The sequence below is a fragment of the Festucalex cinctus genome, chromosome 2 (assembly GCF_051991245.1).
Source record: "Festucalex cinctus isolate MCC-2025b chromosome 2, RoL_Fcin_1.0, whole genome shotgun sequence".
Classification (NCBI taxonomy): domain Eukaryota; kingdom Metazoa; phylum Chordata; class Actinopteri; order Syngnathiformes; family Syngnathidae; genus Festucalex; species Festucalex cinctus.
In genome coordinates, this window is record NC_135412.1 from 8,082,100 (window position 1) to 8,096,569 (window position 14,470).

The 14,470-nt window shown below is 39.7% G+C and overlaps 2 protein-coding genes across 15 annotated transcripts in view; both read left to right on the plus strand.

The window, feature by feature from the left end:
- anks1aa (ankyrin repeat and sterile alpha motif domain containing 1Aa) overlaps positions 1-5,087 on the plus strand; it is a 62,426-nt gene extending 57,339 nt beyond the window's left edge. For 11 of the 13 annotated variants that reach the window (XM_077512606.1, XM_077512604.1, XM_077512608.1 and 8 more), the window contains 3 exons: positions 304-441; positions 535-717; positions 2,992-3,108. In XM_077512606.1, coding sequence (XP_077368732.1) covers positions 304-441; positions 535-717; positions 2,992-3,108 — 438 coding nt within the window. Of the gene's footprint in view, positions 1-303; positions 442-534; positions 718-2,991; positions 3,109-3,449 lie in introns of those variants that run through there. The other 2 variants (XM_077512605.1, XM_077512607.1) reach the window with 2 other exon arrangements.
- A 1,221-nt stretch (positions 5,088-6,308) lies between these two features.
- Positions 6,309-14,002, plus strand: LOC144013570 (specifically androgen-regulated gene protein-like). 2 transcript variants are annotated; one of them, XM_077512621.1, is made up of 4 exons: positions 6,309-6,406; positions 8,688-8,839; positions 9,537-9,699; positions 9,794-14,002. In XM_077512621.1, the coding sequence occupies exons 2-4, from the start codon at positions 8,735-8,737 to the stop codon at positions 11,176-11,178; spliced, it is 1,653 nt and encodes a 550-aa protein (XP_077368747.1). In that variant the 5' UTR covers positions 6,309-6,406; positions 8,688-8,734; the 3' UTR covers positions 11,179-14,002. The 2 variants fall into 2 exon arrangements, with proteins under 2 accessions (XP_077368747.1, XP_077368746.1); XM_077512620.1 differs by having other exon boundaries at positions 6,332-6,406; positions 8,680-8,839; positions 9,794-14,001.
- The last annotated feature ends 468 nt before the right edge of the window (positions 14,003-14,470 follow it).

Genomic DNA, 14,470 nt, shown 5'->3' on the forward strand with positions numbered 1-14,470 from the left:
GATTATCGTCTGTGTTTAATCAAAATAAGACATTTGCAAACATCTGTTTTTACTTTGGAAAACAATGACGGAACTGTGCAAAGTACAAAATAACCACCAATCACTGATTAATAAACAGTAATCGGGAAAAAATGCTTTTGTGTTAAACTTTAATGTTAGCTTTAAATTAAAATGAATCCGATTAGTCGTCAATTGATGAAACTATTCTATAGTGACAGCACTAATTAATCGCGATATAAACTCCGAAGACATTTGACAGTTTGATTTGACCTGATCGTTGACCTCGTTCTGATTTTCTTGCAGAATATCATCGCAGAGCATGAAATCCGTAACATTTCGTGTGCAGCCCAAGACCCGGAAGACTTGTGCACATTTGCCTACATCACCAAGGACTTGCAGACCAACCACCACTACTGTCACGTGTTCAGCACTGTAGACGTGGTAATGACAATTTCTCTCCTTGCGCACGGCAGAATAATAATATGTATTGTAGTTAACGTAAACCTGCAACTTTTGTCATCACCCTCCTTTTAGAACCTTACCTATGAGATCATCCTGACATTGGGTCAAGCGTTTGAGGTGGCCTATCAGCTGGCTCTGCAGGCCCAGAGGACCAAACAGCAGCAGAACCTCCCAGCGGGTGCTGCTTCCGAGCTCATCGACACCAAGTCCAGCCGACCCGTGCCCAAACCACGAGGAAGTGTTCGGAAGTCAGGGGTGAGTCCATATTTTAGGACATGAAGAATTGAAGTGTCACAGGATTCAGGGCTCAAGTATTTCATGAGAAGACAATGGAGAGATTTTTTTTTAACATTGTTTCATACAGTCAAGAAGTCCTGAATCATTATTTGAAAATGTGCTAACCACTAGGCCAACATGCTGCAGAACTTGATGCACAATAATCACAATAATATCTCTCCCTCATCTTGCTACTGCTGCCATCCTCACACAAGATGTACTGATGTACAGTATTTTCAAAGCAAAACACAACATTCACGAAAGAGCCCTCGAAGCTAATCTAATCATCCTAATTCGACCGCGTTTGCCTGCAAGTTAGCATTCCACCATGAGTGAGCGTGTGCTGAATATGGATGAGACACTTCAGGGACACACATTCCAGACTGGGGCTTAATTAATGAGCTAAAGAGGCTCATGTGGTGTTCAGTCTCCTTGTGTTGCATGCTTGTCAAATCTTTGTCACGACTTTCACATTATCACCTCCGCCTCTCCTTCCGTGCTGGCCGGGACTATTAACTCATTCACTCCCAGCCATTCTGACTGAAGCAAACCCCTTTGCTCCCGCCTGTTTTACTGGATTTTGAGTGACAGAATATTGTGTCCTATTGCTATAAAAACATGGAATCTACCAAAAGAAGGATTGCAGTCTCTTCTTTCATCAGGACAAAAAAAAAAGTATATTTCCATTTGTTTACGTTGTGCAGCAATTCGCATTACAATATTGCTAAGTTTAATCATTATTCACAAATATGTTTAAAACTGGGGAAAAGAGCTTGTTGCAACATGGGCCTGGTTGATCTCTTATTCACCTGCTGGCCGTTTTTGTAATAACTACCATGGCTTCAACCGTTCTCTTCAGTTCAGAGGCTGCATCTGTATGATCTAGCATAAAACAAAACAAAACGTATAAACACGTCTTTGGGACACTGGTAATATTTAAAATAAAACGTATTTATACCTTCTTGGGAGCTAAAGAGTTAAGTTATTGTTACAACTTCAACAGCAGCATCAAACCTCCTTCCTCCATTTTCAGTGATGCTGCCTTCACTTCCTCATGACATACTTTGTAATTTCTTTCTTGTAATTACTGTTTATGTTACTTAGTTTTTGTTTTTATATATATCTGTTATTGTTGTGGATGTATTAGCTACACTTTACTGACTTCCAGAGTTTGTCAATGTTACTTTTGGCTGTGACAGTTCAGAGTCCACAGAGTGAATTTTGTAGAATACATTTTATTCAGTGTTAGTGTAAACAGAGTAAACTTTATATTTGGAAGAGTGTAAATTATTGTATATTTATAAAAAATAAAAAATAAAAAAAACACTCAAGGGTTTGGAAACAATCTCACAACCTCCAGCATGAGAGACAGCCACTCTATCACTTGAGCTATGCCACACCTACTGTTAGCTAACATTGCTGGTATGCATGTCCAAAGGAGACCAAAAATGGTTGGAGGTATCAGAACTCTACCTGACACCAGTGATATGCTGACAGACAATATGACTAGCATGGCTCAGCGGGTTGATTGGCCGTATCCCAACTTAAAGGTTCTGTGATTGTTCCTCAACCCTTGAGTGTTTAATTAATACTATTTTATTCTTTTCCAAATATCAAGTTTACTCTAGTTTCGACTGGAATCACATGTAGTCTTTTTAGAGTAAAAGTTACTCTACGAAATGACTGGAAATGATCTGACCTGAGCGGCTTCTGTTCTTCCATCCTGGAGTTAGACCAGGGTGGGCGTCGAGGGTCGAAGTCCTGCAGGTTTTGGAGGTTTCCCTTCTTCAAACACAAGCCGATTCCAAACAGCAGGATCGTTATCAGGCTTATGCAGACCTTGCTGATGATCTGATCATTATATCAGCTGTGTTGGAGAAGAGAAACACGCAAAACCTGCAGGACTCCGGCCCTCGAGGCACACTATAGGCAATATAGTGTGCAAGCAGTGATGGGCAATCTCGGTCCTCGAGAGCCGCAGCCCTTGCAGGTTTTGCAGGTTTCCCTCTTCCAACACAAGCTGTTTCCAATCAATGGGATCGTTATCAGTCTAATGCAGAGCTTGCTGATGAGCGGATCATATATCAGCTGTGTTGGGGAAGGGCAACATCCAAAACCTGCAGGGCTTGCCCATCCCTGAGTTAGACCAACATTTGCCCTTATATAAATACCTTTTTCTGAATCTGAGTCTGAATAGCACCATTATGCAAAGAACAGGTTAAATGCTGATTGTGATCTGATTTGTGTTTGTAGGGCAACTTTTTGGAACAGGAGGGAGATTCCCAGTCACAGAGCGGCGCCACGTGGCTGGTGGACCCCAAGGAACCCAAACGTACCATCAGCACTAAGTATGAGACCACCATATTCTGAGTGGAAACCCCCCCCTGCCTTCCTTTCTTCCTGACATCTGAACTTGCGCCTGGTCTCACCTTTTCTCTTTCACCTCGCCCCTCCGTGTGCCTTTCACGCAAACTCCACCCCCCCCAATCGTCCCTTGAACACTTATAGTCGTCTGATGTTATAATCCTCTTCCAGCTGGCATTATTTACACTGCCAGCCTTGCCAGTCACCTTCCTCTGTTTACCTTGTATGCTCCCTGAACTCGCTACAATATATCTTTTTTTTCCCCCCCCCAGTCAACAATCTGAATGTTGACTCTTGGTGATAAGACCTTTTTTTTTTCTTTCTCGGTGCTTTTCCTGCTCTGCTAGGCGACGGCCACTCTGAGGCTTTTCACTCCTGACACCCAGCGCTTTCCCACAGCTGAGAGGTTGCACATGGATGCCATGGTCCTCTTATTTTTGTATTATTTTAATATCGCTGGGCCTGAAGCATTTTTGAAGGTCCAAAGGAGGGAAGCAACCCCAAACACTGTGATATGGTCATGTAGCTTACAAAGTTAGCATTGAAGCACTTTCTCACAAAGTCCCCAAGTAAGTCAAGTGTAACTTCCTGTGTTTTGGCCTTATTGAAAATGTCACACTTGCTCAAAGAATGGGGGCTGCGTCACTCTGTTAATGTTTAGTTCAACCAGTTTGATTCAATTTTAACGGTGTGCATGTGTCATCCTTCCTGTAGCTAAACATGCCTCCCAGCCAGTATAAAAGGACAGCCCTGTTGCATGATGGGTAGGATGATGTTTTGTGGGGGGAAAAGGAGCATTCCCGACCATCACCAGTTCTGGAGAGCGGCGGTTGTTGGTACGACCTCACCGCCGTCGCCACTTCAATTTCACTTCCTGCTCATCAGAGATGTCTCATAACGTACAGAGGGCGTGCTCGACACACCTGTCCATCTTAGTCTTCTTAAATGAGGGGTATTTTGTGTTGTTTTTTGTTTTTTTTATGTGACAAAAGTAAAGCATAATTGAATTTGTCCATCTCAGCCACAAGATGTATAACTGTGATCAGCAATCTTGTACAGTGTGATTTCTTAATTTAACCAAATTAAATGTACCTGAGGTAACACTACAAAGACTGTTTACTAGGTATGTAACAGGGTGCAGCTTTGGCATTTGAACTTGTTTCCATGTATTTTCATTTTATCGGACATTTGTCCTAATGCAGCAACTTAATTTGTTGAATTATCTGAGTGAGATTATTCACCAGACCTGCCATGCAGGATCATACTTTTATTTTTAATTTTTTTTCTTCCTCCCTGTAATTCAAAAATAAAATGGGGAGAAAACTTTTTTCTCCCAGTATTAATGGTACTTGCTGGTCAGCTGATGTGTATACTGTACATGAGCTGAGCTCTACAATACATGAGTACATCCAACAATTCAGCCACAAGTGAGTCTAGTCATCATTTTTTGTTTTGACTGAGAAATGCATGAAAATCTTCCTTTCCAAAGTGGGTGTACACATTTATGTTGAGCACTGTACCCGTGTTTGGTTCAGCTGTTTTTGGTACGTTGTCAGACCAGTAGCATTACGTTTATGGTACACTGTCTTTAACACGCCGGTGACGGCACCTTTGGCCATCAGCATGGTCCCATTTTGCCTTTGCACGTCATTGAGGATCAGAATAAATATTTTGGGGCAAATCGGATGCGAATGAAATTGTACATGAAACTAGTGGTCTTTATTTTGATACTTGAATGATTTTGCTTTTATAAATCTCTATACAGTATGTATGTATGTACAGTATGTATGTATGTAATTTTTGACTTATGTCAAAAAGAGATTAAAGGACTATGTCTTATAAAGCTACACATATCGTGGTAACTACCCTGTGATTATAGAGGGTGAGAGAACACAAGAGGGACCTCACTTCAGGAAAAAAAAAAAAAAAAAAAAAAAAAAGATTGTACATAATCTTGGGCTTCCCGTTTTTTATGATTATTTTCATAATTGTTCAAGTAATAAATTGCGCAGTTTGAAAGTTTGTCCCTGTTGATTTTTATTCTGTGTGGTCTTAGTTGAATAGACAATAATTGGCCAGATCTATGCAACCTGCTGAGATTTAGATCTATTTGACAATATGCGTGCTGCCAGTAAAATGCCATCAAACCAGTTGTAGCAACAATCCACGCTGCATTAAGTTAGATGAGAGCAGTGCTTCCCAAACTTACATGAGTCAAGGCACATATTTTACTTGAGAAAGCTGTCATAGAGCATCACCAAACAAAAATAACACAAAAAGTGAACACAGTACTCGGGTCAATTAAGCTACCTTATGCCATCCAATGGAAGAGCATTTAATTATATCACTATACATTGCTGGCATTGGAATAGAATAGATAAAGTATAATAATTTGTAGAAAATGGATCATTTCCCACACCGCACATAAAGAGCTCTGACTGTTCACGAGTTATTTCTCATTGGCCGAGAGCATTAAATTCATGTAAGATCTGAATGTTATGCTCACAAACCACCATAATAGAATGGATGACATCCATTTCGAGAGCTGTATGAAATATTGTGCATTTAGAAAGATAAATATTCAATTTTGATTGACACAATCTGAGAGGTATTAATGGAACAATATGTTGATGATTGTGAATGTAGTTTGCAATGGAATAACCCTGTGCCACAAATATTGAGATACAGCTCTTTGATGTCATAGGTTTCTGTAACTCACTGCAAAACATCACTAGCAAAATTAGGGAATTGCTTGCCTGTGCTAAGGCTTCTATTGAGCAATTTTGCCACATCTAGTGAACATTTATAATAATATTGTTAAATTTATTTGTATATATTGCACATAAACACATAAGGAGGGAAACCCAAAGGAAAGGATAATTTGGCAGTAATAGTCAACAATATAACCCAATCCATATATTAGATAATGCTACTATTTGGTTTCATTCGACTAGTTGCTACTAAATGTGGAGGAAATAACAACTGATATCAAAATAAATGCTCAAACAGTTTGGCATACATCAGCATTAAGACATGAAAACGCTTCCTGCGTGTTTGCTTTGTTTGCGTTTATTTCGACAATAGACACCATTCAATTCCGGTAGTGCCACATGTCTGTCATGTTGATTGCCATCACATGACCACATGCCAGGAAGCTGATTGGCTAAGCACAGGCCGGTTTGTAGCCAACATGCCCCACCCTTTTTCTCAGCTTGAGTGGCGGCAGGACGCTTCACCTCAGAGATGGAATGACACCAACGCACAGCTCAACTCAACCTGTCTACATTTTATGTCCGACACTCTGGTGAGTTATGATTCTACTGTACTACACTCACAACTTGGTTCTAATTTTGTTTTGAAAAGAACTTGAATGTGTTCATGAGAAGTTTAAGATTTTTATCTGTACAAGTATATTTTCACATATTCAACAGCACTCTCTAAATTATAGTTTACAATATCTATAATGTACTTTCTTGCAAAATGGGAACTGTTTTCTTATGAGGGCCCCACTGTTGAGTGTACAGTGTTCCCTCGTTTTCCGCTGGGGTTAGGTTCCTAAAAATACCCGCAATAAATGAAAGCGAAGTAGTTAGCATATGTTTTACAATTCTTATAAATGTTTTAAGGCTCTAAAATCCCCTACCACACAATTTAGACACTTTTCTCATTGAGGCATTTACATGTTCTCACATTTCTCTCTTGTTCAAACATTGACAATGTTCAAACCTTCATAAATTTTATAAAATGGGTATATTACTGTAAAAGAAATATGCAAAATTGCACTTAAAAAAAAATCCGCGAGACCGCGAAAAGTGAACCGCGTTATAGCGAGGGAAGACTGTATAATCATTGAACATCTTGCTTAATTAAATAGACATTTAAGGGAAGTAAGTGCAGTAAATATTTGTCAATCAGAACCTGTAAGGGAACAGTGTAATGCGTTTAAACATTAATCAGCGCTTGTGAGTTATGCAACGTATGTTTACTGTTAACCATTAAGCTCATCCTCTTAACACTTGAATGCACGTGTTCCACATTGAAAGACTCCAATATTGCCATCACAGTGACCTAACATTTAAAATATTTTCACCAAGCCCATTAAAAGACATTTGGCTGACTGATCCTCCGAGATGTTTCATACGCTTCAAGTTCAACGCCCAGTTTATTGCACATGGCAGCGCTGACTTTATAATGTCTTTCGTGTCACAGTTGTCATGAAGGCATTTGAGCAAGCAAAGTGACATTCCACTCACTATTTGATCCTGACTCAGCTGTGGGTGCACCCAAGCTAGTTTTCTTCCTGTGCGCACAGGGGTTGGCAGAAAGAAGCTGTTGAACGTTACCCTTTCACATTTGCTTAAAGCAATCAAAATGAGTGGAATATTACATTATAATGTTTACTTGACATGATATCAACCGCAATGCAAAATGGCCAGATTGCTTCTGTACTTAATGGGTTTTTTTTTCTTTTTTTAAAATAAAATTGTATTTCTTGTGGGTGGAGCGGCATGATGGATTAGTGGCTTGCATGGCTGCCTCACAGTTCTTAAGATCTGTGTTTAAATCTGGTCTTCCTGTATGGAGTGTGCATGTTCTCGCTGGACTTGCATGGGTGTTGTGCGGGTGTTCCGGCTTCCCACCATAAACATACTTCTAATCATGTCTTTCTCACATCTATTTCTTATTTCTTTCTAAAGCCATATACTTGCCAATAACAACATTCTGACCAACATCCAAGTCCTAATTTGGTGATATAACTTGTAAACATACAAAACACCCAAATGCCAGTGAAGTTAGGGTATTGTGTAAAATGTAAATAAAAACAGAATATAGGAAATCCCCTTCAGCATAGTTTTGATTGAATATTCTAGAAAGATAAGATATTCAACCTGCTGAATTATATTGTTGTTGTTTTTTGTTTTTTTGTTTTTTGTTTTTTGGGTCCCCAACTGTTCTGTCATTTTGAATTTAATGTCTGCAACATGTTCCAAAAAAAGCTAGGACAGGGGCACCAAAAAGGCTGGTAAAGTTGAGGAATGCTCAGAAAAACACCTGCTTGCAACATTTTACAGGGTAGCATCCTCGAAAGGCTCAGTTGTGCACAAGCAAGAATGGGCTGAGAGATTCACCATTTTGCGAACGCTGCATTCACAGCAGCGTGGCTTTGAAATAAAAGAATGCCAGCAGTCCAGACCATTGACTATACGACAACAGAGAACCCATACTGTTAAGCAAGTGATGTACAAATTAAAAAAAATATTGAATATTAATATTTGCAACAACAAAAATAATCAGTTTAAACGATATTTTCTTTGTAATATATTCAGTTGAATATAGGTTGAAAAGGTTTACAAATCAGTGTATTCTGTTTTATTTACGTTTGACACAACATGCCAACTTCAACTGGGGTTATTGTAACAAAAATAACATCATTAGTAGCTATAATTGTTGATTGCTCTTTATAACATTAGTGTAAAATGTCCACATGTACATACATGAATACTACTAAAAACTATTCTGTTACATTGTACAGATCCCGTGACCATTTTTATTTTTCATTTAACATTTTCTCCATAGCACTTTAGATCCTTCCCCAGCTTGATGAATCAGCCTCAAGCGTCTTCCCTGTGCAATGTCGACGGGTGATATGTGGAATGATGACGTTACTTTGGCATGCTTGAGCAATAAGCAGAACAGTGGAAGCCATGACAGTGTGATCAGCATGAACTCTGCCTTTGTGAGTCAATCGTTTCCTCTACTGAGCTGATATTCTTCTTTATTCACATCTTTTACTATGTGTACACATACCTTACATTTGGGGCCACACATGAAATCACATCAGTTATAATATTTGGGGATTATTATTATTTATTTATTTTTTAAATTCTGGTTAGCGCTTCATTTCAATTTTTGTTGTTTAAATGCAGTTACTTTAAAAAAAAAATTAAGAGTGAATTTATTTTGTATTTTTTTTTTTTGGGGGGGGGGGGGGTCTGAAAATGTGTAATTTTAGTTTTTTATTAGTTTTAATCTTAGTTTAGTTTTTTATCCTATATTGAGTATTCATCTAGTGCAAGACAGAAAAAGGCCACTACGTACTGTACTGTGGTAATAAAGTAAACTACAATTCCCAAAGTGTTGGCGATACCAAAATAAATACCGGTACATTTAAAATGAACCTGTAAGCTCATTTATGATATTAATTGACAAAGAGGAAAATAATAGACATTTTCTGTGTGTATAAGTATTAAGAAACATGAAACACAAGCAACTGTAATCAAGTGAAATGCAATATTCATGCCCACTTTTTCTTCCCCCCAAAATATAAAGGTGGTAAGATAGTTTTTTCCTGTCTCGCCATTAGAAAATGAAAACATCCGAAATATACTGTTGTTTCTTATTTGTTTCATATCGTCCGGTGTGTTTGTCTGCAGAGCGAGGACAGCATGGAGAACTTATCAGCTGAGGAGAGGGCCTGCCTCATGTATCTGGAGCAGACCATCGAAGCGTTGGAAGTGCAGGAGGACAGCGGACTGTCCAATGACGAACCAGACTCGGCACACCTGCCACGGAATATGGGTCTGAATACATTCAATGGTATGCAAGAAAATGACATCTTTGCCTGAATAATATGCTTTTTTTTTTTTTTTGTCAGCAGGGACATTATTAGTACTGTGCTTTTATTTTGTAGATATTTCTGGATTGAATTTAAAATCTGGAATGGATCAGCGATCTGAAAACGTGCCCACTCTGCTGGGTGGCTTTCCAGTGGAGAAGAAATCTGTGTACATATCAATAACGGAAGAAAACGTAGTTCAGCATCATCTTTTGAATCAAACCTGTGAACCAAACTTCGCCACTGAAGAAAACACAGAAGAATTTAGAACTTCGATGAATGGATTATCACAACCCCAACTTCCGTCTTCTTACTCAGCCACTGGTTGCAATATCCCGCTAGATATGGCTACGGATGGACTATGTTTACCCCCCATTGACAACTCTCCAAACTTAATCACTTGCATGACTCCTGATTTAGATCTAGCGCTGATTCCACCGCCTTCTGACTTCATGGACGATCCTGGACCTGATCCAGATCCTGATCCAGATCCTGATCCAGATCCTGATCCAGAGGCGTCCCCTCACTCCAACAGCAGCAGGCCAGTCTCTATTGAGCTGAATCGGCTCTACCAGAGAGCCTTGGACAAGAGACCTTCTGTTAGCCCGCCGGTTCGCAAGAAAGCTACAGACAAGATCCCGATCGAAACTCGTCAAAGGCTCCCCGCCTTGGAGACCCTTCTACCAGTGAGCCGTCATCCTGAAGCCAGAGATCGCAGGAGCCCGCCCCTTGTGGCTCCTAAGCCAAAAAGGTCTTCAGTCAAGTCACTATACCACACACAAACAGAAGAATCGAATTCACCTGTTGGCAACGGCGACCGACTGTTGGACCATGAGAGAATCCACCTTTCGGCCCTCCAGAAGCTTGGCCTGCTTAAAGGTTCTGCGACTGATTCAGGCCCCGCCTTCAATAGTAAACTACCCCCACAAACTCGAAAGTCATGTGCAGATCTTTCATCTCCAAGCAGTCCATCCAATCTAACACCAGTGTATCGCTCCTTGAGCGTTACGTCCGCTGCCTCCCTGTCTACTCACTCGGCTACTCCGCCTGGCTCCTCTGCCATCGGCGACAGCGCCAGACTTCTCTTGTCAGGTCGTGAACAATCTCCCGTCAATAATATTTCAGCGAGTTCGATTTATTCTCAAGCGAAATCCCCTACGCCGTCGCCTTCCGACCTGGTCAAGCAGTTAACCAAGGTCACGGGTGCCCAGTCAGGTGCCGTGGAGCACTCCGGCCTCCGCCCAAGCCGCCTCGAAAAAAATAGTGTCGAGCGGTGCCTCAGTCACGCCGCCAGCCCAGACTTTCGGAGACGCGCCACCTCCCACTCTGCCATCCAGCAGTCGAAGGACTCCCACATGCTGCCGCGGTCGCAAGGCGTCAGCGTGCTGATCTGCCCTCGGGATGCAAAAGGGGCGCAACAACGGGAAGCCCTGAAGAAACTCGGACTGATTAAGGACTAAGACAAACCAGACACTCCCTCAAAATAGCGTTCATTCCTGACACATAATGGCCTGTAAAGAAATACAAACACACATCCTGTTCAGAGCTACAGGACGCCAATGTACAGTATTTCCCTGTGTTGATCAACGCCCCAACATCACAATATTATGCAGTGGATACTCTTGATTCAGCAACTTGAGGATTATTATTATTATTATTATTATTATTATTGCAATATTTTGTTATGTGTTTTTGTTTTTTTAATTAATTGTTTTTGGGCTGAGATAACCCTTATTGGAGGCATATCCCCGCTTAGTCAAGAACTTTTTGGGTTTAAAAAAAAATAATGCATTTGAATGAGGGCTGCACGATATTGGAAAAACATGCGATATGCGATATACTTGCTGAACATAGCGATATCGATATTATTGCGATATTTAACATATACCTCAAGAAATTACATTTTTTATTACCTAATAAAAGAAAAACATTTTTCATGGGGCAAAATAAGCAACCTTCATGTAATCTTAGTTAATTAATTGTAATTATGTCTTGATAATTTTCAACTATTGAATGGCGATGCACATTTTAGTTAGCATCTGACTGGTCAAATTCATATAAAAAGCATAAAATTCCATATAAAACTTATTGCGTGCCTTTGCGATATGCATATTGCGAGGGCCAATATCGCGATATCGATATTTTTTCGATATATTGTGCAGCCCTAATTTGAATGTTCATCAATAATTTGTGAATAGCGTACTATGCATATTGATATCTACTTTTAGTACCTTATAATCTTCCCCGTAAGACTTGATGGCCATCAATTCTTTAGTTCCTCCATTATTATCTGCTACTTTGATTGCTAACATGCACACTATTGCACACATTATCCTTTCGAACTGTCAGTTAAGCACTCAGGGATTCATATTTAACTCTTAGGAAGAAAACACTTACAGTATGTACCTAACCTTCAACTTATACAGGAAATGATGGAGGTTTATTACTGTTTGTTTTCAGTAGGCCTACTTCCTTTTGACTGCTTTCTGACTCTGCTGACCACAGGAATTTTGGCAACATGCATTTGTATTTTTTTAAAGTTACCACATTGAGGCAGTTGGCAGTCGCCTTTGTAAAGGTGTTGAAAGACAGGAAAGTGTTGATTAAAAGAAAAAGAAAAGAAAAGAAGCATGTTCTGGATTGCTTTTCGAGTTGATCTGTTGTTAGAAAAAGAGTCATTAACATGTTTTGGAATAGGACATATTTTGTGTCGTGTCAAGTCATATATTTAGGCACCAGTCACTGGCACGTCTCCAGGCTCCAGCGCAGTTATCTAATGTGAAGGTGCAAAAACTGGTGCAACCCGTTTTTCTGTAGTTCATCGTCGCTACTGCTTGTGTATGGCACAGTGACAGTACTGTATCTGCCTGCCTGCCTGTCTGAAGAACATGCCTGATGAGTTATTAACTGATTGTGTATTTAGAGGGAAGAGAGCTTGAGAAAATGCTGTGTTGTGTTTTTAACTTCTTAACAAGACACACTTTTGGTAAGCCAATCAGAGGTAAGCCGCAATAATGATACTGTGAATTTGGTACAGTATTTGGTGTAAACCTCCATTAGAAAAAAAAAAAACATGTTGGCCACTAGAGGGCGGTCGTGATTCACACATTATCCAGTGCCACTACTACGAGCGAGGACAAGAACCAAACGATGGACATCCAAACATAAACTTACACTCTTGCCTACTCATCTATTGTGTGCGAATTAACCCAACTATCCAATGAGACAGCAATAAAGCTTGCTCATATTCCTTCCGTTTTCATTGTAGGGCACATTAGAATTGTTTTGTATGGGAAAACAAAACAAAACTGCGAGCTGTTATTTATGTTTATTTAACATGACCCCCGACCTATCAAACATACAGGCAAGGTGAATTTTCATGACATCTCTGTTTTAATATTTGTATTGGCCTTACTTTTGCATGCACATTATGAAAGAGCTAAGGAGGAGGTTAACAAATTAGCCCCATAGCCTCCTCAACAGTGTGAAAGTAATTGTCTGGATCTTTACTGCTGAGCGTTAAATTCCCAGTCAACAATGCAAAAATCAATATCTTTAAGTCAATATCCATTTATGTGGATTTAAACTCTAAACCTGTTATATTTATATAGTTTTGCAATTGTATTTTATTCTGGGCGACAGAACTTTTACAATGACTACATTTTACATCAGGGGGCAATTTGCTGAACGGTTTTCCTCATCATGGTACCCGTCAGGACCCAAACTTAACCATGTCTGGTGTTGTTAAACTTCATGATATGGTATTTCACTGGAAAAGGGGGGGAATTAAACATGGCCAGAATCTTTGGTATTTCATGACGCACAGACCTCCTCACATAGCGTCTGCTGAAAAGCCTCATCCTTTTCTTCACTCGCAAGGCCATCAAAGAGGATTAGTGCAGACAAAGTGGCACGAAGCCATTGCTGAGGTTCAAACATGCCCGACTCAGTGCTGAATCTACTCAAAGCTGCAGTGTGAGACTTTCACCTAACAATAACAATAACTGAATGTTGATTACATTACACCTTTGCCAAGACGTTCCATCCAAAAATTCTTTCGAAATGTTCTGTGCTGCTGTTAAAAATTTGTAATCCTTAAAGTATTGTTTACTTTGGTTCTTTACATTTATTGTTTAATGGGAAGCCCAAGACATTGTCGCTGATGGATTATTTTTGGAAACTTGCCTATGAGCACAGTGAGTATATGCCCAGCTTAAAACAAAAAAAACAAAAAAAAAAAAGGAGAAGAAGAAGATTGTTTTTGCTTTATTTTTTTGCCTTTTAGTAATCCAACAATAAGCCGCCATTCCTTACCATTTTTTATTATGAAGAATAAAAGATAATGAGGCCCTGATGACTTGCAGGAAATGCTTCATCATTTTTTGCTCTCTGCTCCACAGAAATAAAGTATATTTATGATAGCCTAATGGCTTTGTGTGAGGGGCAAACACACAGTTGACTGTTATGACAGCAGGGCCTTGGTATTCAAAATGATGAAGAGAAATGAAACTTGGCATTTATCGCAGCAAAGAAAATTACATTGTTTCCACTCACATGAGATGCAACTTAATATCCTGCAACTTTCCAACAATAGCAGACAGAACGATCGCTTATGTGCAGTTTTGTTCTTCACTCACTTTTAGATACACTTCCATTTGTTAATTCCACTTTTTATTTTAATGAATGGCGATTGTCCACTGAATTGAATGATGAATGCCCTGGAATTGAATAGCGACCGTTCCACGGTGCACC

Excerpts from the sequence above, each read along its gene's own strand:
- LOC144013570 (XM_077512621.1), top strand. The coding sequence starts at position 8,735 with ATGTCGACGGGTGATATGTGGAATGATGACGTTACTTTGGCATGCTTG. Across the intron at positions 8,840-9,536 it reads TCAGCATGAACTCTGCCTTT|AGCGAGGACAGCATGGAGAA; the intron begins GTGAGTCAATCG and ends GTTTGTCTGCAG. Across the intron at positions 9,700-9,793 it reads GGGTCTGAATACATTCAATG|ATATTTCTGGATTGAATTTA; the intron begins GTATGCAAGAAA and ends TTTATTTTGTAG.